This window comes from Malaya genurostris, chromosome 2 (assembly GCF_030247185.1).
Source record: "Malaya genurostris strain Urasoe2022 chromosome 2, Malgen_1.1, whole genome shotgun sequence".
Lineage (NCBI taxonomy): Eukaryota > Metazoa > Arthropoda > Insecta > Diptera > Culicidae > Malaya > Malaya genurostris.
This window is the reverse complement of record NC_080571.1, coordinates 259759949-259784534: the sequence shown is the minus strand read 5'-3', so window position 1 is coordinate 259784534 and position 24586 is coordinate 259759949. Positions and strand designations below refer to the sequence as shown.

Sequence of the window (24586 nt, the reverse complement as noted above, 5' to 3'; positions counted from 1 at the left end):
ACAAACGTGAAGGAAGTCCAATTTCAATCGTTTTTTTTTAAATTTATTTCTCGACACAATGGTATGCAAAGACTAATATTTTACTCGATGTAAATTTTGAACGATTTTTGTAAAAATGAAATAAATAATGGTTAACGGGATATTGGTTCTTCAAATATTCATTAATATTTGTCAGTGTAAACGGCATCATCGCGAGATTTTATAAAGTACACCGTTTTACCCCTTACATAGGGTATGCAACGTGAATAGCGTGTTGAGTAATTCGACACCTTCCATGCAGCCCACCTGGGTTCGATTCCCAACATCTCACATAGAGTCAGAGAATTTTACTGTCTCAAAGTGGCGAATTACCTTTCAGGTTAAAACCTCTATAATCAAATGAAATAAATTATATTCTGGTTCGTAATGTGTTCAGAAATGCTTCTTCATCAGGTTTAAGGTTTCCACCGCTCTTGTGCTGCTTGAAACACTAGTTAAAAACAAAGGATCCCGTGCTCGAACTAAACCGTGAGCTGAAGAGGTTTGCGTTATACAGGAAAATCTTACAGTGCACATACACAATCAACATGCATTTATTCCGTTATGACTTATGACTAATGATTATGACTTATTTGACATTTTATGAATACTTAACGAGGGAACGATATATGAAATCGATACCTTTGAAACACTAAGCGTCAAAGCAAAGACTCGATCATGCAACTATCGTCAATTCGTGGAAACACTTATTCAGTGCTATTCAGGAAATGTGTAAAAATCTCCGATGGATCATATCTCCGACAATCATATCTCCGATATGTGTGGCCCCATATCACAAGTGACTTCCATAATTATCCAAAATCATCAAACCATCTTTTTACCTTTTTTTATATAAAAAAATATGTATAGAATTCGCTCAAACCTTAGAAAATGTCAGTGTGTGTCATATACCAATCGATTCAGCTCGACGAACTGAGAAAATGTCCGTGTGTGTGTGTGTGTGTGTGTGTGTGTGTGTGTATGTGTGTGTGTGAATAAGTTATTGGACTTAGATTACGCACGATAACAGTTGTCTAACAAGCCATAGATTGTCAAAATCCGTCCATTTTTCACGGAGATATCGATATTTTTGTGTAAGCGACTTTTCGCCTTATTCCAGTAGTAGGAGTTTTACGAGTGATATTTCGGAGCAAAGTGAAACACGCTTTTCAATACTGTTTTATGCAATTGGTTTTTGGTACCTAAATGACTGTACACAGCACCCTTTTTCATGACACTTCAATTTTAGCACGGTTCGTTTTAAGCAACATAATCGTTTGAATATGACATATGTGTTAGAAAGATATTCAATATTTATATTTATGTGTACTGCTTGCAACATTAATTGCTGAAAAAAAACAACTTCTTACACCCTTATACCATTCGAAGAAGTTCGTCAAGATAAGCCAATCTGTGTGTGAAAAATAATTTCAATAATTTTTCTCGGAGAGGGCTTAACTGTTTTCTACAAACTTAGAACTTGTTGACCGTCCTATGCTTCATTATAAGGTTTCTGAATTTTATCCGGATACGACTTTCTGGTTCCGGAACTACAGGATGATATATGTAATAAAATTAAAACAATGCCACTCATTTTGCTAGTAGATGACTGAACCGATGTCGTCCATCTAACATTCCATTAAAAAATCTTAAGGTCCCAAAAAATTACTGCTTTTTTAATCTGATTCGACTATCGGTTCAGGAGATACAGGGTGATTATTGATTAGTGATTCGATCCCGGAAGGTACCCAAAATTTTTATGTGGAACGCACTACGATTTCCCTAAAATGGGTACACTGATTTTCAAAAATTTCAAATCTGACGAAATGGTTTACAAACCATTAGCGAATTTAAATGACTTCGGCTACACCGATTTCCGAAAGTATCGGAAATAGAGAAGCCAGAAGAAGGCCAAAACGAATTTGATAACCAAAAATTCAAATTGAAATATACTTATGGTCCCATACAAAATTGGTAAATTTTATTCGATTCCGATTTCCAATTTTGAAATTACAGAGTGATGAGTTTTTAAAATTCAAACCGTCATAGAAGATGACGATACTACACAATTTTCGAAGTTGGGCTAAAACTATTTCAATTTCTTCGTCATACTAATTCATGGACATACGAACTATTTTGTGTTATGCTGGTCTCTGAATACCGTTTGTGAAAGTACCACAAATAATCACAAAAACTCAAAAGAGGAACCCAACTCTACAACTCATGGAATGCTTAATCGATTGTCACACGTTTAGATTGAAAGAAATAATTTTAAGGTTTCATAAAATTTCCATCTTCGATTCGTCTTGCAGTTCCAAAATTTCATTTACAATTCATATAAAACGACGGTCAATAAAATAATTTCATGAAAACTAAACACAACGAGGAATATTCAAGCGAAAAACACATGCTGATTGATAAAAAAAGGTATCATCTCACTGCTAGGTGGATTAAGAACGGTTTTCTTAAGTACCTGTTCATTACTTTAAAAGGTTCATAAAGAATTTCGTTTGTTTTAATTTCGCCCCTGCGTCGTACGAAAGGGTGATTTTTTTGCCGGTATCTTTTTGGCAACAATGTTTTTGACAGATCACGCGTATATCGTGTCTTGTGCCATTGTCAAATCAATCTGAACAAGGTCTATAATTTAATATCAACGAGCGCTGGCAAAGTTGGAGGAAGATCCACTTTTTTATCGAAAAATTGTGTTCAGCGACGAATCTGATTTCTGGTTGAATGGATACGTCAACAAGCAAAATTGTCACATCTAGAGTAAAGACCAGCTAGAAGCATTGCAAACGCTATCAATGTATTCCAAAACAGTCACTGTTTGGTGTGGATTATGGAATCCACACGGTAGCATTATTTGTGAAATACCGGCCGATATGTTGGAGAGAGTGTGCAAAAATTGGACCTCGCACATAGGTCATCTAAAGCGAAGCCGCGGCCAACATTTGTTTGAAATCATCTTCAAACATTAAATAATATTGATCGTTCGATCGATTCCAATGAAGATTTCATTAATTTTCTCAAATTCTTGTGTTTTAACACTCTTAATACCAAGCCTAAAAAAGTTACGCGGAGCACCAAGCCTAAAAAAAGTTGGAACGGTAACTTTGAGCTATCATAGCTCAGTTGTTACTTGACCAATTTCGATAAATTTGACACCCTCGAATTTTGTGAAGCTTGTAGATTATTTCAAGTATATCATTATTGACGATCGTTTAGGAAAAACTAATGAAAATCTGATTTTTCCCGTTCCAAGTTTGTTTTCAAGCTCAAAATGTGCCCTATCTGCATTCATGCGGCACCTGCATTCCGAATCGGATATTGAGAACCTCAAATTTACCGAGTCATAACTTTGTTGTTAGTCAACCGATCTTCAAAATTTGTTCACCATTGGAAAGGTACTACTTCCAGAAATGAAATGCACTGAAAAAAAACAAAAATTGGGTTGTCTACTCAAAGTTATAATAAAAATTGTAGATAGATGACCTTAGAAAAGATGAGACTTTTTACAATGATCGTAAATATCTCGAAATTCAAAGCGATGACCTATATATTTTTATTCATCATTCGATTGCTAGTGATACCAGCTACAATTTTCGCTCAACTACCATTCCTACACAATCAAAAGAAAACATTAAACAATCGATGAATTTATAAATATATATGAATTTTTAATTTTTTTCACATGTTTGTATATAACTCTAAAATTAAAGCGATGACATGTAAATTTTTTTCAATCAAAATATCAGAATCATTACCAGAAACAATGTATTAATGATCAAAATTATATATCCGTTTAAAGAATCTCAAGAAATTTGGTACAAATACAGAGAATTTCTATTATTGGGAAAATTTTTGTCAAAATAAAACAAATCAAAACTTTTGAATGACATATATTTTTTTATTATTTTAGTTGGAAATTTATTATAAACAAAATTTACAAAAAAAACTGAAACTTGGATTTCACTGAAAATTTAAAAAATTTTAGTAAATAACCTAAAACTCTAAAAATAGTTATATTTTTGTATTGGACAAACGTTCTAAACAATTTTTATGCACAACCCAAACGCAATTGATAACTACTAAAATTCTGATTTTGTTGTAGGTTTGAGGTAGAATCTCAAAAAATAGGTAAAAGATAAGAAATTTTAAAATTTCCGAGTTAAATTGCATTGCACAGTGGTCCGGAATTTAGGGGGGCAAAAACATGTGTGGCTTAACTTTATACTTTAGAGCTATGATGTCTTCAAAACAAATGATCAGTGAAGATAAGCCATATGTCGATGTACATGGTATTAGGGTGGCTCTAATTATTAAGGTGATCCAAAACTTATTTTCCGGATGTATTAAGATAGAGGCCTGCATTCCGCGGTAAAATTGTAGATAAACTTATATCGAGCACCATAGTAGTATCTGCAACGGTTTTAGTGTTACAGCTATTTTTAAAGAGCAACTTAGGGTGTTTCTCACAAAATCAGATTTTTAGCTCTAGCATTTATATTTTTCTCTTTTCGTATCCAGATATCTTTGAACATCTTTTAGGGTTTGTTAAAACCAATTTTTTAATGACTGGCGCATTCAGGTAGCGTTTTCATAACCGATGTTATGAGCAAAACTAGTTCAAAAACAGGTTATTTTTAAACTGCTATATCTAACATTGAGGCAAACGAAAAAAAAATCCGTTTCTTGTATTTGACAGAAAATATGTTCGAGCATGTTTATAAAAAAGGCGGAGGAGATATTTTTTAATTTTTTTTTAAATTATGTTCAAACATTGGGTGTTTTCATTGAAAAATATTCGTATCATGTAAGTCATTTATTAGCTATAAATGAAAATAAGGTAATTATTCGGGAAGAAATCGTTCTGCATTCTTCGGGGAATGCAGAATGGTGTCGCTTTTGTAAAATCTCTCGGTGATTGGAGGTTTTATCAACTGCATTTTGGCACCTGCAGATCGTTCAGCATCCTTTCGGGGATGCAGGACGATTTATTTCTTTATGTTTTGTGCTGTTTCTCCACCTCACCCAATTCCCAATTCCCTTCCATGTTCCTTTTATCATTCCATTCCCATAAGGAAGTTGATGAGAAGCTACGGCAAGGCACAAATCTCCAGATAACTAGCGGAACATGCCACTTGAGCCAATTAGTTCTGATAACATAGGTGCAGGGTTTCATTCAGTAAAAAGCATTCAAACGAAGAGGTTATTTTTCGAAACGAAGACAACTGTAAGCTGCAAATAGATTGGTTGGTTGGTGCTAATCGCAAAGGCTGCTGCAAAGCCAATATTCGGGGCGATTTCAGTTTCATAAGTACCTGAAATAGTGGAACTTACTTCACTGAGAAAGATGGCCTAACCGATTTGAGAGCTGTTTCATTTTGTAGGTTACACTAGTTCATGCACTAGCTTTCATGTTTTTCGAAAATCAAACAAAACTGTTAGAAGAATACATTTTTTATATGAGAATAAGAGAGATATGAGAAAGGCATCATTACACAACTAGGTGGATAAAAACAAGTTTTACTTCATTTCGTGTGATTTTTGTGCTGAATTCAGAATTATACTTTTTCTGAATTGTTTACTAATAGAAAATTCAAATAATTTTCGAATTCTATACATTCCGAAATAATTCTAAGTTTGTGATATTTAAATTTTAATATTCTATCGATTATAATTGATGCCGTTTAGGATAGCAGAAAATTTAAGATATATGTTTTTGTTCCTAATTGCTTGTAAAACAAAAATCAAGCAATATATTTTTTTAATTGTAGTTGGTTTCTTTTGCCATGGGTTATTATATGAAATTGATATAATTTTACGTTCTATTTCTTATTGTACAAAGCCATTAATAATTTAAAATTTTTGTGTTGTCACAAAATTTATTTTAAGAATAAAAAATAAATTCTACGTCTCTTTGAAACAGATGAAATCAAAACGGATTCCAATATTTTCATATTGATTTGCAGAAACGTTGGAAAGCAATATATATCAGAAATTCTGAAATTTCCGATCTTCTACCGATTTTTTGAGATTTTATGGAAAACCTAAAACAATAAAAAAACCTAATTTTAGTAATTATCAATTCCGTTTGGGTTGTGCATAAAAATTGGTTAGATATTTTGTCCAATACAAAAGCATAATTATTATTAGAGTTTAGGTATATTTACCAAAACTTTTAAGATTTTCAGTAAAATCCAAGTTTCATTTTTTTTTGTAAATTTTGTTCATTATAAATTTCCAACGAAAATAATAAAAAAATATATGTCATAAAATTTCAAAGTTTTGATTTGTTTTTTTTTTGGCAAAATTTTCCCAATAATAGAAATTTCTTGAGCTTCTTTGAACGGATATATAAAATGTACATGTCATCGCTTTAATTTCTGAGTTATATACAAACATGTGAAAAAATGAATAATTCATATATATTTATAAATTCATCGATTTCTTAATGTTTTCTTTTGATTGTGCAGGAATGGTAGTTGAGCAAAAATTGTAGCTGGTATCACTAGCAATCGAATGATGTGTAAAAATATATAGGTCATCGCTTTGAGTTTCGAGATATTTACGATCGTTGTAAAAAGTCTCATCTTTTCTTAGGTCTCTATCTACAGTTTTCATTATAACATTGGGTAGACAACCTTATTTTTAGTTTGTTTTTCAGTGCATTTTATTTGTGGAAGTAGTGCCTTTCCAATGGTGAACAAATTTTGAAGATCGGTTGACTATCAACAAAGTTATGACTCGGTAAAGTTGAAGTATTCAGTATTTTCTATGCGATGTTTATGCCAAAGGAAACAAAATTGGAAAGCAGATAGGGCATATTGGGCGCGTGAAAAAAACTTGGAGCGGGAAATATCAAATTTTCATTAGTTTTTCTTTACCAATTATCTCCTACAAAGTTTTTGAATCAATCTACGAAGTTCACAAAATTCGAGGGTGTAAAATTTATTGAGATTCGTTGAAAAACAGCTGAGCTATGACAGCTCAAAGTTACCGTTCCAACTTTTTTTGAGGCTTGGTATTTGGAGTGTTAAATTGTTCTAACAAGCTTACGTTAATTTTTTTCCTCTAGCCCGAGGTCTACGAAATGGTGTACGAATGGCGCAACCTGCTGGATGACTGGAAGCTAACACACGGCGGTCCCACCCGAATAATGATGACTGAAGCGTACGCCAACATTACCTTCACGATGAGGTACTACCGATCGGCGGATGGCACTCGTAGCGGGTCGCATATGCCGTTTAATTTTTTGCTAATTACCGATCTGAATGCGGCATCAAGTGCACAGGATTTTGTGTTCACGATCAACAAGTGGCTAACCTACATGCCTCGTGATCAGGACGCCAACTGGGTAATTGGAAACCACGATCAGTCACGGGTTGGATCGCGGTACGGCACGGAACGGATCGATGCGATTAACGTGTTACTGATGACGCTACCGGGAATCGCGGTTACGTACTATGGCGAAGAGATTGGGATGGTAGATTATAAGGATATTCCTAGGGAATATTTACAGGATCCGATGGCGGCAAATACTAACAAAGAGCTGTACATGGATTTTTCGCGTGATCCGGAGCGGACTCCTTTTCAATGGGACGACGGCATCGATGCTGGATTCTCAACGGCAAACAGGACTTGGCTGCCGGTGAACCCAAACTATAAATGGTTGAATTTGAAAATGCAACAGGAAGCGGAGAAAAGCCACTACAAAGTTTATCAACAGTTGGTGAAGGTCAGACGACATGAAACATTGAGACGGGGATCTATCCGATTGATTGCCTATAACGATCAAATAGTAACATTCGTCAGGTGTGTTGATTTTATACTTTTACCCGCTGTTCACAGCGTGATACGAAATTAATTGTTTATTTAGGGAGTATCGCAATCACGACACATTCGTTGTTATTGTAAATTTAGGTCCTGACCAGCAACTGGTGGATTTGACGCTGTTTCCTCGGCTTTCAGAACAGCTGTCAGTGGTCGTGGCATCATCCATTTCCAACTTCAAAGTCGGGTAAGTTATTCCCGTAGGGACGTATTTAATTACATGGATATCACCTGTCCAATGAATGCCAGCGGCACTGAGTGTTTTACTGTCTAGGGATTTGCTTGTTTGGTCCTACTTCTGTCCTACAGACCGAGAGAGACGGAGCAAGAGAGTTGTATTTAGCCTGCACTCTATGGTTCCGGTTAAACTCAAAAGTGATTAACGCCACCGTCGCCTAGAGCCAATTATGAAACGCATCGGTGGCCTACCGTAGTTGCAACCGAAGTAGATATAGCTAGTCGGTTCCGAGTTTTCGAGTTGCAAGATTGAATAACATTTTGATCGGTCCAGCAGCGTATCTTATCTCGGGGATTTTAAATTGGTAATTTTCGCACTGTTTGTCAGAAAAGAAGTAACAATTGAATTACGAAATGAAATTCTGAGTCATTTGTTTCTGCTTGTTTTGACTACTTTTTGTTCGGTTTGTATTAAATATTAATTTTGAATCAATCTACCGTCGTAGCAAAGGGCAGTTAATATAATTTATCTGATCTACAACAGCAGTTGTCTCACCAAACTGATATTTTTTTCTAGTGTTTTATAACATTCAAATCTTCTATCATGTCACACAAAATTGGCAACGAAATAATAAAACGTATCTTTTCTTGAATCAACTGGGCTTATTAGTTGCCCTGAGAAGCTCTTTAGCTTTTGTTCTATCCACAGCACAGCAAACATAAGTAGCCTTCGTTGACGTTGCTTACACGGAGAACCCTTCGATCATAAAATTGCGATATCGCAGTTTTTGATTTTTGCGATAGTTGATTTAACTAATTTCTTTTTGATTCAACCAATATGGTTTTTGATTTGCATATATTCAAGTAGTTGAAAAATATGTTGTTTTGAATGCTGTCAAATGCCGGAGACAGTTGAAAGCAAAACAATAATCGCAATGCAAAATCAACAACTTTTTTAGTTGAAATCTTTTCGCGTCGCTTCAAAATGTCAATGAAAACAACATCGATGACAACAAAACAAAAAGTTTGGGGAAATTGTGTCCATTCGATTTGAGAAATTTATGATTCCATAACAAGTGTTTATCTAACAGCGGTGTTGTGATAAAGTTAACCTTGTTTAAGATGAAAAAGATTTGGTGACAAATTAGAAAATGTTAATGAATGATCATCTCGTAATCTTTCAGGTATGCGCAAAAATTTTATGCTTCAAATTCGATCATTGATTTACTTCCAGCAGGCTGTTTTACTTCCAGCTGTTTGATACCGATGATGATGTTCATGCATTAGCAATAAAACGCTTTTTGACATGAATTTAATTTATAAAAGTAACAGGAGCGAAGGGTTTCAAACACACAGAACGCGCTGCGATTGAATGGCGCGTTTGAATTGCCGTCGCAAAATTCTAATTCCCAGCGGTTGATGCACCCAAGTTTATATAAATTGACTAAAATTATCAGTGCATAACTTTAGTTCAACCGTTTGAAGGCATCATCTTTTAATACTCATTTTAGGTCAATTTAATAATTTCGCTAATTTACTCGCCCCTCCGGGCACTTTTGGTGATAAAAAACGTTTTTCTACATCAATCATTTCCGATCGAATCAGAAGTATATTTTTAGAATTTAGATCTTTACTGATCTCGACTTGACATGATCATGATCACACAAAAAACAAAATGACTTAGAGATCAGATCAGTTCTGATTTCGTAATGATAATTTATTCCTTGGTTAAGATCACTTGAAATCAGCAGTGATCGGTGGTTTTACCATCCCTAATGATATTACATGTCAATATAAAATACTGTTTATATTTTAACAACGATATTTATTTCATGAATCTCAACATTCTGAATTTATTTCAAATAAAAAAATAACGTGTATCAGTAAGTATATTTTGATTATTTTCGCAAATCAATAACATTGTTAGAGTTGATTCAACTATTTGCAATGTCTAAAACAAATAAAACCGATTTATTTTTCAACTAACAGAATTTTATTTAAATAACAACACCAGTTATTTCAACTAAAATATTTGTTGAAATTGAAAGGTATGTGTCCTCACTAATTGACAGCATTTTTTTTCAACCCTCGTTTCTGCTAATCGAAAAACAAAAATGACAGTTTATTTAAAGCAACAATCGATTAGTTGTACCAAATTTTAACCAATCGAATTCAGAAAATCAACTAATATTCTGGTTGAAATGGGATCGCGGGTGGTTCCGTGTACTTTATGCTCTAAAGTGACACCTGTCCGGGAATACAATCGTGATAATTCTGATGTCGTGCACAATCTACCTCTACCATCCGGTCGGTGGTGATTTTTTTCTTTTTTACCATTCTGTTGAAAAATAATAATTTATCTATTTCTTGGTTTTTCTTATTTATCTCAAACAATAGCATTAATTTGCTGTACTGATAAATTGCTTTTTTTTTTCTCTTCCTTCCCTTTCCTGCAGAGATACGGTTCGCAGCGATGGTGTTGTGGTAGGAGCTTACGATGCCTTGGTCCTGCTTGAAAGGTACGACTGATGAAAAAAAGGTGAAGCTCACAACTGAAAGTAATTAAAAAATATTCTAGTGGAATTGTTTTCCTTCGTAAGTCAGGTGTCATATAAACAGACAAGGTTGTTGAGGTTTGGCTCATTCATGATAATAAAATCTGTCAACATAATTTTTTTTCTGTGTTGACCTGTTTCATTGTTTATATTTTTTGCTTTAAGAACTTTCCTTACTTGTCACTTGGTCTTTGGATTTTGAACACCTAATAATTTGAAGCAATTGCAGGATTGAGCCATTCATCACTTACCTGAAATGAAAGAGATAAAAAAGACATGGTTTGATTCAATTCTGGTAGCTTTTACTAGTTTTACAAGCAGAAATTTCAAACTAGATTGATGGAAAGTGCTATCCCTATAATTTAGTAAACAAGTCCAATGCTTTTTTCGCTCTTGAATATTGTTGAGTATTCATTCCAATCGGAATGATACCATTTTCATGTCGGAGCTATCTTTTGCGTTATGAAACTCAATAATTAAGTATGCACCGTCAAACAACCATTTGCCGGCATATTCTAGTTTGGGTCCTTTTCTACGATCCTCTATGATTTTTTCTGTTCAAATTCCCGGACCAAACTTACTCAGCACTGAACGGCAATGGCACCCGGTACGGTACATCGTCCCCGTACAATTCGCCAACTGAAGTGATTTCTCATGTTTTCCTTCTGTTTCGATCTCACTCCGCCCTTTCATTCGCAGCACGGCCAGCCAGTCTCGATTGCCATTCGGCATTGCTTTTCCGCTTTCCACCGTACTACAGTCGACAAAGGACACATTCGTAATTGCTTCAATAATGATTGCACTCACGGCCGGTTGTTACCATTTCTATCGCCGTGGAGGGGGAATCGCTGCCAGGACGACTTCGTCATCGTTTTCGTCGCCGCCGTCGCACTCCCTCGGCCGGAGTGGGTGGATCGGTGGGCGCAAGTTTGTCTTCAGTTTGTGAAAAGTGTGTCGAGCGGTTGTTACGCGTAATAGGGTGCAGTTTCTGGATTGAGCGGTTTAGTACTAGTACACAATAACAGGATGAGGTTACACGTGGCGTTCTGGATGAACACCTGCGGCAGGATGTTTTTGACCTGTGCTGATGAGGAGGAAATGTGAGTGCCGTCAGAGTCGCGGTTCCGGAATGGTTAGGATACAGAGTGAGACGTAGAGGAGAACTGCGAGAAAGCGGAAATACGGATGTATTTCATCATGGAGTGTGTTTTTGATCGAAAATTAATAAAATTTGCAATATGAGGGATGTCTATTTCTAAATAAAATTCTTGTAATAAAATTTTTAACTTTTTTTGCACGCCTTCCTTTCTTCATAAATGGTTTTTATTCCGACTCATTGAAATATCCTATCTACAGAAACGGTCACCAAATTGATTGTAAAAACTATCGAGGTATAACACTCCTCAATGCCACCTACAAGGTACATTCTGAAGTTTTGTTCACCAGACTACGTCCGTTTTTGCGAATACCACTGCGGGTTTCGAGAAGGACGCTCAACGAAGGACCAGATGTTTGCCTTGTGACGAATTCTCGATAAATTTCGGGAGTATAACTTGCGGACTCATCATCATCATTTTTTTCATAAAAACGTTTATTTCATAGGCAATACACATAAGTTTTTCTTCGCCGTGGCATCCACAATACTACTTTAAACCTAATACATTTCGAATATCATATTAGTATGTTGGTATTCATTAGTTAATCTGAACACTGTTTTTATCAAGCGAGTTGCTATTATAAATTACATTAAATGAAATACATTTATTTTGTACATGATCTTATAACTATTTCAGGTTTGTTTGTATCAGTTCATCACTTTTATTTAATATAAGATGGAAGAGAAAACAGTCTAACATAAAATACAATTTAAATTGGAACTCCAATGGACTTAATGAAATAATAAAGAAGTTTCAAGTAAGGAACGTCACGACAAGCAAGAATGTCTCGAACTGGAACATTGGATAGTCTACCTTGGGTACGCAAGGAATTTATTAGTTGAGATCAGACATCACGATACTCCACGCATGTCCAAACAACATGGTCAATATCGCGGTAACCTTCGCCGCAAGCACAATGATTAGTCTCGGAAAGTCCAATTCGAAGGAGATGTGCATCTACCGTGTAATGATTGGACATGAGTCTGGACATCACCCGAATGAAATCCCTACTCACATCCAGTCCCCTGAACCATACCTTTGTCGATATTTTAGGAATAATTGAGTGCATCCACCGACCCAGATCTTTCCTATCCCAAGAAGCTTGCCAGCTGGCAAGTGTTCTTTGGCGAGACGCGCTATAGAATTCGTTGAAAGCAATCGGTCTCTCATAAATTTCACCCTCAATAGCACCACGTTTGGCTAAAATATCGGTTCTTTCATTACCTGGAATGGAGCAATGAGCCAAGACCCAAACTATTGTGATTTGATAATTATTTTTCAATATGACGTTCAGGCACTGTTTGATTTTGCCCAAGAAAAAAGGTTCATTTTTGCCAGCAGAGTTTGAGCGAATGGCTTCAATTGCACTCAGACTATCTGTGAAAAGAAAATAATGGTTTGGAGATAATGTGACGATTACACTCAAACTATAATGAACTCTGCTAACTCTGCTATATAAACAGATGCAGGTTCTTGAAGCTTAAATGAAGCCGAAACATTATTGTTGAACATACCAAACCCAGTAGCCTCTTCAATTCGTGATCCGTAAAATATTTTCTCAGAGTCAATATGCCGAACTTACCTGAACTTCAAAACTCATTGTATGTGTCGAATGCATGCAACCTAAAGTAATTCGCAAACAACGATACTGAATTCGCTCCAGTTTGATAATAACAGAGTTTGCAACGGAACGAAAGCAAACGCATCCATATTCCATCACTGAAAAAATCGTTGTACGATACAATTTTATTAGATCTTCCGGATGAGCACTCCACCAAGATCCTGTTATTGTTCAGAGAGAATTTACTCTTTGTTGGCATTTTGTTATCAGATACCTAATGTGTCCTCCCAACGTGCATTTGGAATTAAACGACACCCCGAGGTATTTGAAAGGAATTTCAAAACCTGATGGATCATTTTTCCCACCATATGAAGCTGAAGCTGCGCGGGATCATGCTTTCTTGAAAAGACGACCAGCTCTGTTTTCTCCGCAGAGAATTCGATACCCAGATGAACAGCCCAAACGGACAAGTTATCTAAGGTATCTTGAAATGGTTTTTGCAGATCAATAGCTTTGGGTCCAGTAACTGAAACCATGCCGTTATCTGCCAATTGTCTTAGTGTGCATGGGGTTACTAGACAGCTGTCAATGTCATTCACGTAAAAATTATAGAGGAGGGGACTGAAGCATGAGCCTTGCGGTAGACCCATGTAGCTAATTCTGAATGTTGCCAAATCGCCATGTGAAAAATGCATGCGTTTCTCTGACAAAAGGTTGTGCAAATAATTATTTATAACCGCTGGGAGTCCATGTTGGTGGAGCTTGTCTGAAAGAACATCAATGGAAACTGAATCAAATGCTCCTTTAATGTCTAAAAATACAGATGCTATTTGTTGCTTTTGAACGAAGGCAATTTGGATGTCAGACGAAAGTAATGCAAGGCAATCATTCGTTCCTTTATTTCTACGGAAGCCGAACTGATCATCTGACAACAAACCGTTCGTCTCGACCCAAGTGTCGAGACGTTGTAGAATAATTTTTTCGAACAATTTTCTGATGCTGGTTTCCCCGGCTTTTGAATGGTGATAACTTTCACTTGCCTCCAGTCAGGTGGAACAATATTTTGCTCAAAAAAATTGTTGAACAATTCCAACAAACGTCTTTTTGCGAGGTCGGGCAGATTATTCACCAAGTTGAATTTAATTCTGTCCAACCCAGGAGCGTTATTGTTACAAGACATGAGTGCTATGGAAATTTCCATCATTGAAAAGGGGCTATCAATGGAACCATTATTTGGAAAAGATTCCCTAATAATGCTATGCGTAGGAACAGAATCTGGACAAACTTTCCTCACAAAATTACATATCCGAGTATTTCTCACTCTCATTTCCTACGTTACGATTCCTCATTCGTCTGGCCGTATTCCAAAGAGTGCCCATTGAGGTTTCTCTTGACAAACCTTCGACAAAATGTCTCCAACAGCTACATTTCTTGGCCCGAAGTATGCTCTTGTACTTGGTTTCTAAAGTTAAGAATTTTTCAAAATTCTGAGGAGTTCCTCCTCCTCGTTTTAAAAACGTCTTGAAAGCATATTGTTTCGCGTGCTTAGCATCTGAGCACTCTTTGTCCCACCAAGGGTTGACTCATCATGTATTTGTAGATTTTAAAGCAGCGTACGACTCAGTGAAACGAAACGAATTGTGACAGACCATGTTAGAATATGGCTTTCCGACAAAGCTAGTTAGACTGATTCGTGCGACACTCGATGGATCGCTCGCTTTCGTGACGATAGGTGGATTGAAGCAGGGCTACGCGCTCTCTAATTTGTTGTTCAATATAGCACTCGATGGTGCGTTACGAGGATCCGGCGTGCAGAGAAACGAAACCATCATCAATTAATCTCACATGCTTCTTGGTTCTGCGGACGACATTGATATTGTTGGTGTGGATCGTAGAGCCGTGGAAGAAGCTTTGGTACCCTTCAAGAAAGAAGGTGCTAAAATAGGGTTGACAATAAGCTCTACCAAGACAAAGTACATGGTGTCTGGTAGAGAACGGAGCAGCCCAAACGGTGTAAGGTCCGAAGGTGTAAGGTGAAGATTGATAAGGTACTAGACGATGTTAACCGTGAGGTAAACAGGTGTGTTACAGTTAATAAGACTTTCTACGGACTCCGACCCCAGCTGAAATCCCGTAGCTTGCCGACATGCACAAAACACAGATAACAGATATACAGGCTCGAACTAAATTTTTCAAAATCCTGTTTAAATACGTTGGAAACACTACTGCCACCTACTCGATAATTCGCCGCGATCTTTCAATATGTTCCACTACGTTCGGAAAGATAACAAAATCCTCCTGTCTGTTATAGAAATATTTCAACAATAACAATTTTAGCGAGTGTTAAAGGCACCTTTTTCCATGTCGCATAAATCGCACGAGAATTCGATCGGAATAAAATAAAAACAAACATGTCATTTTAACCAACAGCAAAACAAAAATCTAGCGTGAAGTGAATGTTGCACCCAATATTGTTTCTCATGTGAAAGCGAGATAGCACCCCATGTCGATCGTGGTGACATCTGCAAGTGTTCGCCACGCAGATTGAGAAAATTATACACGCAATTCATATGTGAGCCTGTATATCTGTTTTCTGTGCACAAAACTTGCTCTATACAAGTCGTTGATACTTGTGTTGTCGACCACGAGACATGGTCGATGAAGGAAACAGATATTCGAGTACTACGAGAATCTTCGGAAATGCCAAGTCCAGCGTTCAATACTCGCGGGAAAGAAGAGAATGAAGATTGACGCAGACGCATGAATCACGGGCTGTAACCGTGTATACGAGCATGCGCACATTGGAAGACTTATAAAACACGACAGACTACAGTGGACTGGACATGTAGTATGAAAGCCAGAAGAGAGAATGGCCTACATGATGTTCGGCAAAGAATCTGCAAGAGATCATCGACTGAGAGGAAGACCTCCCACTCGCTTGGTGTGAGCAATCGAAGAAGAGCGAAGAAGGCGGTTCAAGATCGAATATTCGGGGTTGTGCACCATTAAAGTAAAGTAAGCATTACAATTGATATTTAACGATAATAAAAAAAATCCAATGCATAGGTCTTTTTATAGTACTCGATTCGACATTTCCAGTTCTTTAAAATCGACCAACGTTCAATCTCTTAGAATTTCGTATTATTTGGAAGAATCGTTCTTCATCGAAAGATAGTAGACCCACATTTTTTTAATTTTTTCATTAGGGTGTCCATTTCCTTGTTAGGGTGGATCACAAAATCGATTTTTTTAAATTTTTTTTCGATTTTCTCAAAAAAATACATTTTTTATAACTTTTTAACTGTTTTCATGGTTTCCGACCAATGGGCTCTATGTCATTTTATATTTTTATTTGAAAGCTTTGTTTTTGAGATAAAATTTTTTTAAGTTTTCAAGTCTTCGTTGTTTGCGACCATGCGCCTCCATCTATTAATTTTGTATGGCCCTCAACACTCCCCCGCACCTAGAGTCCCCTGGCAACAGACACATGCATGCCTCGGCTAAAAAAATAACTATGACAACAATAAATACAATAAAACGAGAAGCTTAGAAATCTGAGGTTTTTACTACCAACGTATATATATATATATATAGCTGCCAGTGTAATATAGGATTCCTTTAAAGGGGCTCTGAATGGTATTTAAAAGTTAATAATACTAAGAGTAATATTTACTTTTTTATCTATTGGAGCATTTATGGTGATTATAATATGAACACGTTCGCACCACTTTTATATTGTAAAACAGGCCAATTGGTCTATTTACCATGAGAACCATTAAAAGGGTATACAAATGACGTTCTATTACACAAAACTCCAACTTTGTAATATTCACATATTTTTCCCAAAAACTGCTTGACAAAGTATCCATTAATTAGCGAAATCGGTCGAGTGGGTCAAAAGTTACAAATTTATCAACAACATCTTTAAAAGATAATCGAAAAAAAACACGGAAACTATGAAAACTTGAAATTTTCAAAAAATTATATCTCTTAAACAAAAAATAACGCATTCAAAAAATATAAAATGACATAGTGCCCATTGGTTGCAAACAATGAAAACCGTCAAAAAGTTATCCGATTGACTTTTTCAAACATAAAACTACAAATTTACAATATTCGCATATTTTTAGTAAAAACTATAGGCATTGATTGACAACATATCCAAATATTTGCAGAATCAGCCGACTTGTTCAAAAGTTTTAATGATTTAAAAAAATGTATTTTTTTAAGAAAATCGAAAATAATCGATTTTTTCATTCACCCTAACAAGGAAATGTGTCACCCTAATGACAAAATAAATAATACGGGTCTAATATTTTTCAATGGAGAACGATTCATCCAAATATTACGAAATTGTGAGAAATCGTATATCAGTTTCTCATGGAATTGCTGAATTATTCTTGCTTGGCGGATGACCTTAAGGCTTAAATTGAGATTAAATAAAGTAACACAGTAAAATCTTGAAATTTCGAAAAATCCATAGTAAAAAATGTTTTTAATAAACGTTTCAGTCTCAATGAGGATGTAGTCATTTTAAAATACCTTTTCGACAATTTTTGAGGCATATTTTTTTGACAAGAACAGCACATTTTGCGTAAAAATCAACAAAATACAGTACACTGACGTTTTTATAGTGAATAAAAAACAAAAACACCAATAATAGTGAAGAAAAACTCCAAAAACGGAACTCTCTTCGATTTCTCAATAACGGTTAAACCGATTTTCACAAATCAAATTGATTCAAATTAAAGCTCTTATTATCTTAAAAGATACTATGCAATTTCACACAGATCCGCCTGCGGGCTCTGAAATTATAAGGCGATGAGTGTCAAAATTTCCAAAACGTCATACAAAATGACGATGCAAACCTGATACGTATTGGTACGGAAGAAGAAAATACCACCGATTTTGCGAACAAAGCACATAGCGTGCTTCGTTCACTTTCGTATAGCGTATATGGGGAACGAAAACTTACAACATTTTGAAAACACAACCGAATTCGTCGGCATTTCCAATCGTGTTGCAGAAACCAGAACGTCTGTTACCGGTGTTTGGTTTGGTTGATCACGGTTCTGCGTCATCAGTGTTGTGGTTGAATAAAATCATAGCCAATTAACGGTAGTGTAACAGAAAGAATAAAAAAATTTGAATGGATTGAAGTTAAGTTAAAAAGGCATGCATTGGAATCTTTTGCTTCGCGATGTATATGAAATGTCAAAAACAATGTCATGTCATTGATAATAATAACTAAAAGCTCACAAGTTCCTATCACATGCCTTTCCGTGTGCCTAAGATATTTGCTCAACAAAACGGTTCGACGCTGTGCGAAGTTCATTAAAAAAAACATAATTATTAAGTTCTCAAATCAGGTTACAGTCGTCGTATTGTCGTTTATACCACTCGAATGTTATTTACTATCTCGTCTCGAAGTAATTCAACAGCTGTAGGTAGCACAGAATATTTCTTATGAATTAGACTACTTGTTTAGTTATAAAAAAACTAACTGTTCATATTATTATTCATTAAGATAGGTAAACGGCGCAAAGAAAAATATATTTATGTGTGATATGTCATACTATATTTAGAGGTTATACTACATGGAACGAGAAACATCAAAGAAAAAGTCGATTTTTTACCGTGAATTTCTTTATTTTTCAGTATACTCTCCATCTAACGCGATATAAAGACTGTCGCAGAAAGTATGGACGCACTTTGATTTAGCTGTAAATAATTCACAAGTGTTAGATATTCAAATTTTATTCGATATACTGATAATATCAGACTACAACCACAGAATATTATTCTCAACATTTGCTACTTAGCTATTGTAAACTAGCTGGCGCACCTTCTTGCGAACGTTCCTCATTAAAATCCGTATAGACTTTTGGCGACAAGTTTTGACACTTTTTTCCAATCTATTTCGAACTGTTGAATGGTTTCGGCTGCCGCGACATGTTTCCTAAGATGTGTCTTCGTTAATGTCCAAAATTCCTCAATTGATCGAAGTTGTGGGCAATTTGGTGGATTCATGTCTTTTGGGACGAAAGTGAAATTTTTGGTAGTATACCATTCTACGGTCTACCGTTGATTTCGAGTAGTGGCAAGAATTAAGATCTGGCCAGAAGACAACAGGATCCTTGTGGCTTCGAATTATGGGTAGAAGTCATTTTTTTGAACATTCCTTGATGTATATTTCGCTGTTCATTGAAGCAGTGGTGATGAAGGGTTTCGAAATCTTACCGCAGCTACAAATTGCTTGCCAGACCGTAGTTTTCTTACCAAATTTTTCGACTTCAATCGATGTCTCGGACTGGTTTAACACTTGCCCTTCTCGCACCGTATAATATTGTGGTCCCGGCAAGGATTTGTAATCGAGTTTCACGTAGGTTTCGTCGTCCATGATTATGCAGTTCAAATTTCCAGCTAGAATCGTATTGTACAGCTTTCGAACCTTCGGCCTGATCGATGCTTCTTGTTTCGGACTACGTTTTGGTTGTTTCTGCTTCTTATAGGTTCGAAGATTCAAACGTTCTTTAGCACGAAGAACAATTGACTTCGAAGTGCCCACTTTTTTGGCCACATCCCAAACTAAAACCTCCTTCTTTTGCTCGAACGCCTTAAGTATACATTTATCCAACTGAGGGTTAGCAGGATATTTTTTTCGACCCGTTTTCGGTTTATCCTCAAAGTGTTATCCTCACCGAACTTCCTGATTGCATTTCGCACGGCCTTTTCACTTACTCCTTCCATTTTTTCTATCTTTCTCAGTGATAGTAGTACAGAAGGTCAAATTCCACTACAGGAATGTAATATCAAAACATTGCTTTGGTAGACTGAAGGTTTGGATACGATTGATTGCAATCTGTATTATTGATATGATCTCTGATAGTGTTTGAATTCTTTTTACGCAAACATTGCATTGAGACGGGGTTCTTCGGAATTCAGCTAATATCTGCTAAAATTCTATCAGGAGGTCTAAGTGTGATCATGGGATAAAGATATGCACTCAACTTTCTCAAAGGTGGCTTAACCGACTTTTACAAACCTAGATTGTAACGAAAAGTCTTTCGAACTCAGAACACTATTGAACTTGCTCAAGATCTGACTTTCGATTGCGGAATTTTAGAGGATGTGTGTGGATGTTTTATTTTAAAAACGAAATCCTTCGAATAAGACATATACGTTATTTAATTTTTTCGAGCAGGCATTGTAAAATGATAGCTAAACAATTTCATTTTGGAATTATATATAAAATATGGAAAGGCTCCATTTTACTACTAGGTCGATTAAAACAGGCTTTTCTTTCAATCATAGCTGTTCTTAATTAAGTTTTTCCATTTGTGACAAACTCTCTTAAGGTGTCAGTGACCGAAATGATTTGAAATGACCAAAAACGATCACTTTCCCAAATAGGTAGAACAGTTTAATCGCTGGAATCGATTTAATTCCATAATTAGTTGGCTAATGACTTTAGCTTTACATTGCTATATAAATGTCCACAAATTGTGCGCTTAGTCAAAAGTTTTAAGCGAATAATAAAAGTGTGCCGGTAACCGAACACCCTACCCTACCTGTTCTATAATCACTATCATCAAAGTTTGAAAATCACCTACCTTCTAATAATCCACAGAAACTGTGATAAAGAAATGTAAAACTTGTCAGTGCATAACAGTTTATGTTGAACTGTTATGCCACCTAGCAGTTTAATATAAACCGCAAAGCTGATTTAAAGTTAATGCTATTTGCAAACAACTTTTTGTTTGGCATCAAAGAGCGACAACCACTACCTGTTATATCGAGTTTAATCGGTTCGGTGTATCATATCTTTCGCTTCTCCCAGTTAATGCTTGCCAAAAAGAACCAATCAAAATCGATATAGTACACATTATGCGGCAACTAAAAGTAAATAACATAACACTACTACCTGTATAGGCCAGTAGAAGCGTTGATTCATAGAAGATAGAAGTGTTTTCCGGGCGTTCGCTTCTTTCACTAACGCTGGTCCGTGATGAGCAGATTAGATTGGACCATAAAAATACGTTTTGTCTTATATTCGTACTGAATTAAGATTATTACTACGGATTAATGAAAAATGAATGATTCACGGATCTGATCGGAAATCGAACCGTTACAAACCACCCACAATTCAATTGATGCCAACTGATGAGACCACTACATCGAATACCGTTATCATGAGTCAGACCTTCTGATAGGAAGTAATCGACACGAATATATGTAGCTGTAAATGAGGCAATTGATCGATCAATCAATCTCATACTTATCATACGTGAGTACATTTAGGGAAACTGTTCATATTTTAGGCTTGGTATTTTTTAAACTAGTGAAGTAACTATCGTATCAAATGATAAGAGCTGTTTCTTTTGTTTTATTGATCAAATGAAACAAGTAATATTTTGTTCATGTGTCAAGTGAAAATTCTGCTACCGAATTACGCTCAACACGTAGGCAAATGTGAAACTGAGATTGCGCAATCGCTACTAAGACGAACAAAAATGCAGTCACCCTAAAAGTAACGGAACTTTTCCAATAGCTGAATGCTGCAGGCAGACATGCAATTCGACAACCTGTTTACCTGTATGCAGATTGCGAGTACAATTGAATCAATAATTATAGATTATCACTGTAGGACCCTCTGACTCATCTGACAACCTCTGACATTGGACATATTTATGGATGTATTTTGAACTCATTGAACCGAATGCATAAGCCCTTACTGCAAATTATGTTGCGTTAACCGGTTTGCAACTGAAAATATGAGCATTTGTAAATTGTCACATGATAACTCGGCATCGCACCCATATTCAACAAAATTTATTCCGGTTATCCCAAGCGGGAAATTGTTTTTTTTTCTGGTACATGTTTTGAAAGTTTTTGAGTTAAAGATTTCTATATCTCACGTGCAAAAATAGTTTCATTTAACACATGGGCTGAAAAATCCCGGGCCTAATACATAGATGGTGCTAGTTTATTTATAACCTTTAAAAGACAGCGGTTAAAATTTCATGATATTCTATTCATTAGTTTATGAGTTATTGTGCTCAGAGTGACGCTACTTTTGTTATTTTCAGAACAATGGATCAAAAACAATTTCGTGTTTTAATTTTACACTGCTTCTTGGTGGGAAAAAATACCGTTCAAGCAAAGCAATGGCTTGAAAATTGTTATGGAAATTCCGCTCCATTAGATAGAACAATAAAACGTTGGTATATAGGTATAAAGCGAAAAGACTAGTGTTTGATGGACAGAGAAGATGTTTGGATGTAAGGTAGCGGTCGGGTGACGGCCAGGATGTAGACCATGTTCGATGTACGTTCTACTATGCCTGTCTGGCGTTTTAGAGCGACTAAAACAAGATTCAGAGTGGCGAAATGGTAGCGCGTATGCACGGAATGCATAAGAACGCAGGTTCGAATCCTGTCTCTGAGCGTATCTTTTTCCAAAAAATCATCTTTTCTGTTAGTTTTTCATTCATTTGGCTTCTCCATTATATGTTCCTCTTCAGTCATTGCAAAAACTGAACTTAGTTATGGCGGCTTCACGTCAAACCAACAAAAATTAATAAATCGATAAAACGTTGGTTTGCTGACTTCTAACGTGGTCGTAGAAACATCGATGATGCAGAATGAATTATCGAAAAGTGAAGTTGCGTGAGTTAGCTGATATCGTAAAGATATCAAAAGAACATATTGGCTTTATATTGCATGAGCATTCGACTATGAGAAAGCTCTGTTCAAAGTAGGTGCCGCGTTTGCTCACTGATGACCAAAAACGAGAACGTGTTGATGATTCTGAGCAGTGTTAGGCCATATTTAAACGTAACAAACCGGAACCTTTGTGTCGATATGTGACAATGGATGAAACATGGATTCATCACTTCACTCCGGAATCAAAACGATCGTCATCTGAGTGGACAGCAACTGGTGAATCTCTTCTAAAGCACACAAATCGGCTGGAAAGGTTATGACCACGGTATTTTGGGATGTGTGTGGTGTAATATGTATCGACTATCTTGAGAAAGGAAATACCTTCCACAGTGAATATTATATAGCGTTATAACGTTCCAACAACGAATGTTTTTCTTTTTTATATGTATACAGCAATTCCATGAGAAAGTGATATACGATCTCTCAGAATTTCGTAATATTTGGAGGAATCGTTCTCAATTGGAAAACATTAGATCCGTTTTTTTGCCTTTCTCATATAGAAAGGTTATGCAATAGGGTGGGACAAAATATTTATTTCATCTCCACTAAACTTTTCGTGTTCCTTTTGGGCCCCATAGAAACTATGCAAAATTTTAGCTCGATAGGAGAAACTATATTTTCGCGCCCGCGGTTCAAAGTTTGTATGGGATTTAGTATGGGAAAACTAACTTTTAACAAAAAAATCATCTGGAGGATGATAGAAAAATGAGAAAAGAAAAACTTGGAATCAATGTTATTTTCATCCATATCTTCTAAACCATATGAAACAGATGGTTTATGTCTTCGACAAAGTTATAGTATTTAAGTTTATTCACAATATTGTGGAAGACTTCAAAATTGTATTTCTTCAAATAAAAAAGTTAGTTTTTTGTGTGTCTTTACAGTGAGTTTTGGAACATGGTTTTTAAGTTTGAAAAATTTTCAAACTACACCGAGCAACTATTGTGAAGACATCAAACAACTCAGATCAGCCGTTGTAGCATAATAAAAGAAAGCAAACTCATATTACCACCACTAGCAGGAGTGGTGCTAGATATATTAAGGAATGAGCCATCATTCGGACCTTGTGTCGGTTTTTCTTTAATAACATTTTTTTACAGATGTCGGATTATGTTACAGTTTTCGAAGGTTTTCTTCCTCATTAAATTTCCTACAAAAATTATATGCCCGCTGATTTTTTGAGTATATAGGGTGACCTCTAGATGATTTTTTTGTTAAAAGTTAGTTTTCCCATACTAAATCCCATACAAACTTTGAACCGCGGGCGCGAAAATATAGTTTCTCCTATCGAGCTAAAATTTTGCATAGTTTCTATGGGACCCAAAAGGAACACAAAAAGTTTGGTGGAGCGAGAAAATAATTTTTCCCATACAACCTTGTCCCACCCTATTATGCAATCACTGTGAAAACCGACTTTTGAACCGACCCGATCAAATGAGAATAACAGAATTATAACAACTGGAGTAATTTATTTCAGAGATATTTTGTAACAAATTTTGGAATATTTCTGGCTGGTAACCTGTTAAATACCAAAAATCATAACAAAAAAGGCTCTAG

General features: G+C 35.9%; 2 protein-coding genes across 8 annotated transcripts in view; one reads left to right on the top strand and one right to left on the bottom strand.

The window, feature by feature from the left end:
- The window catches only part of LOC131429691 (maltase 2-like), a 30912-nt gene extending 19035 nt beyond the window's left edge, over positions 1-11877 (top strand). For all 3 annotated transcript variants that reach the window (XM_058594000.1, XM_058593999.1, XM_058594001.1), the window contains exons 4-7: positions 7100-7836; positions 7901-8041; positions 10488-10550; positions 11286-11877. In XM_058594000.1, coding sequence (XP_058449983.1) covers positions 7100-7836; positions 7901-8041; positions 10488-10550; positions 11286-11532 — 1188 coding nt within the window. In that variant the 3' untranslated portion in view covers positions 11533-11877. The remainder of the gene's footprint in view (positions 1-7099; positions 7837-7900; positions 8042-10487; positions 10551-11285) is intronic.
- Positions 1-24586, bottom strand: part of LOC131429690 (dual specificity calcium/calmodulin-dependent 3',5'-cyclic nucleotide phosphodiesterase 1A-like) — a 614729-nt gene that overhangs the window by 211660 nt on the left and 378483 nt on the right. The gene's annotated exons all lie outside the window — the stretch shown is intronic.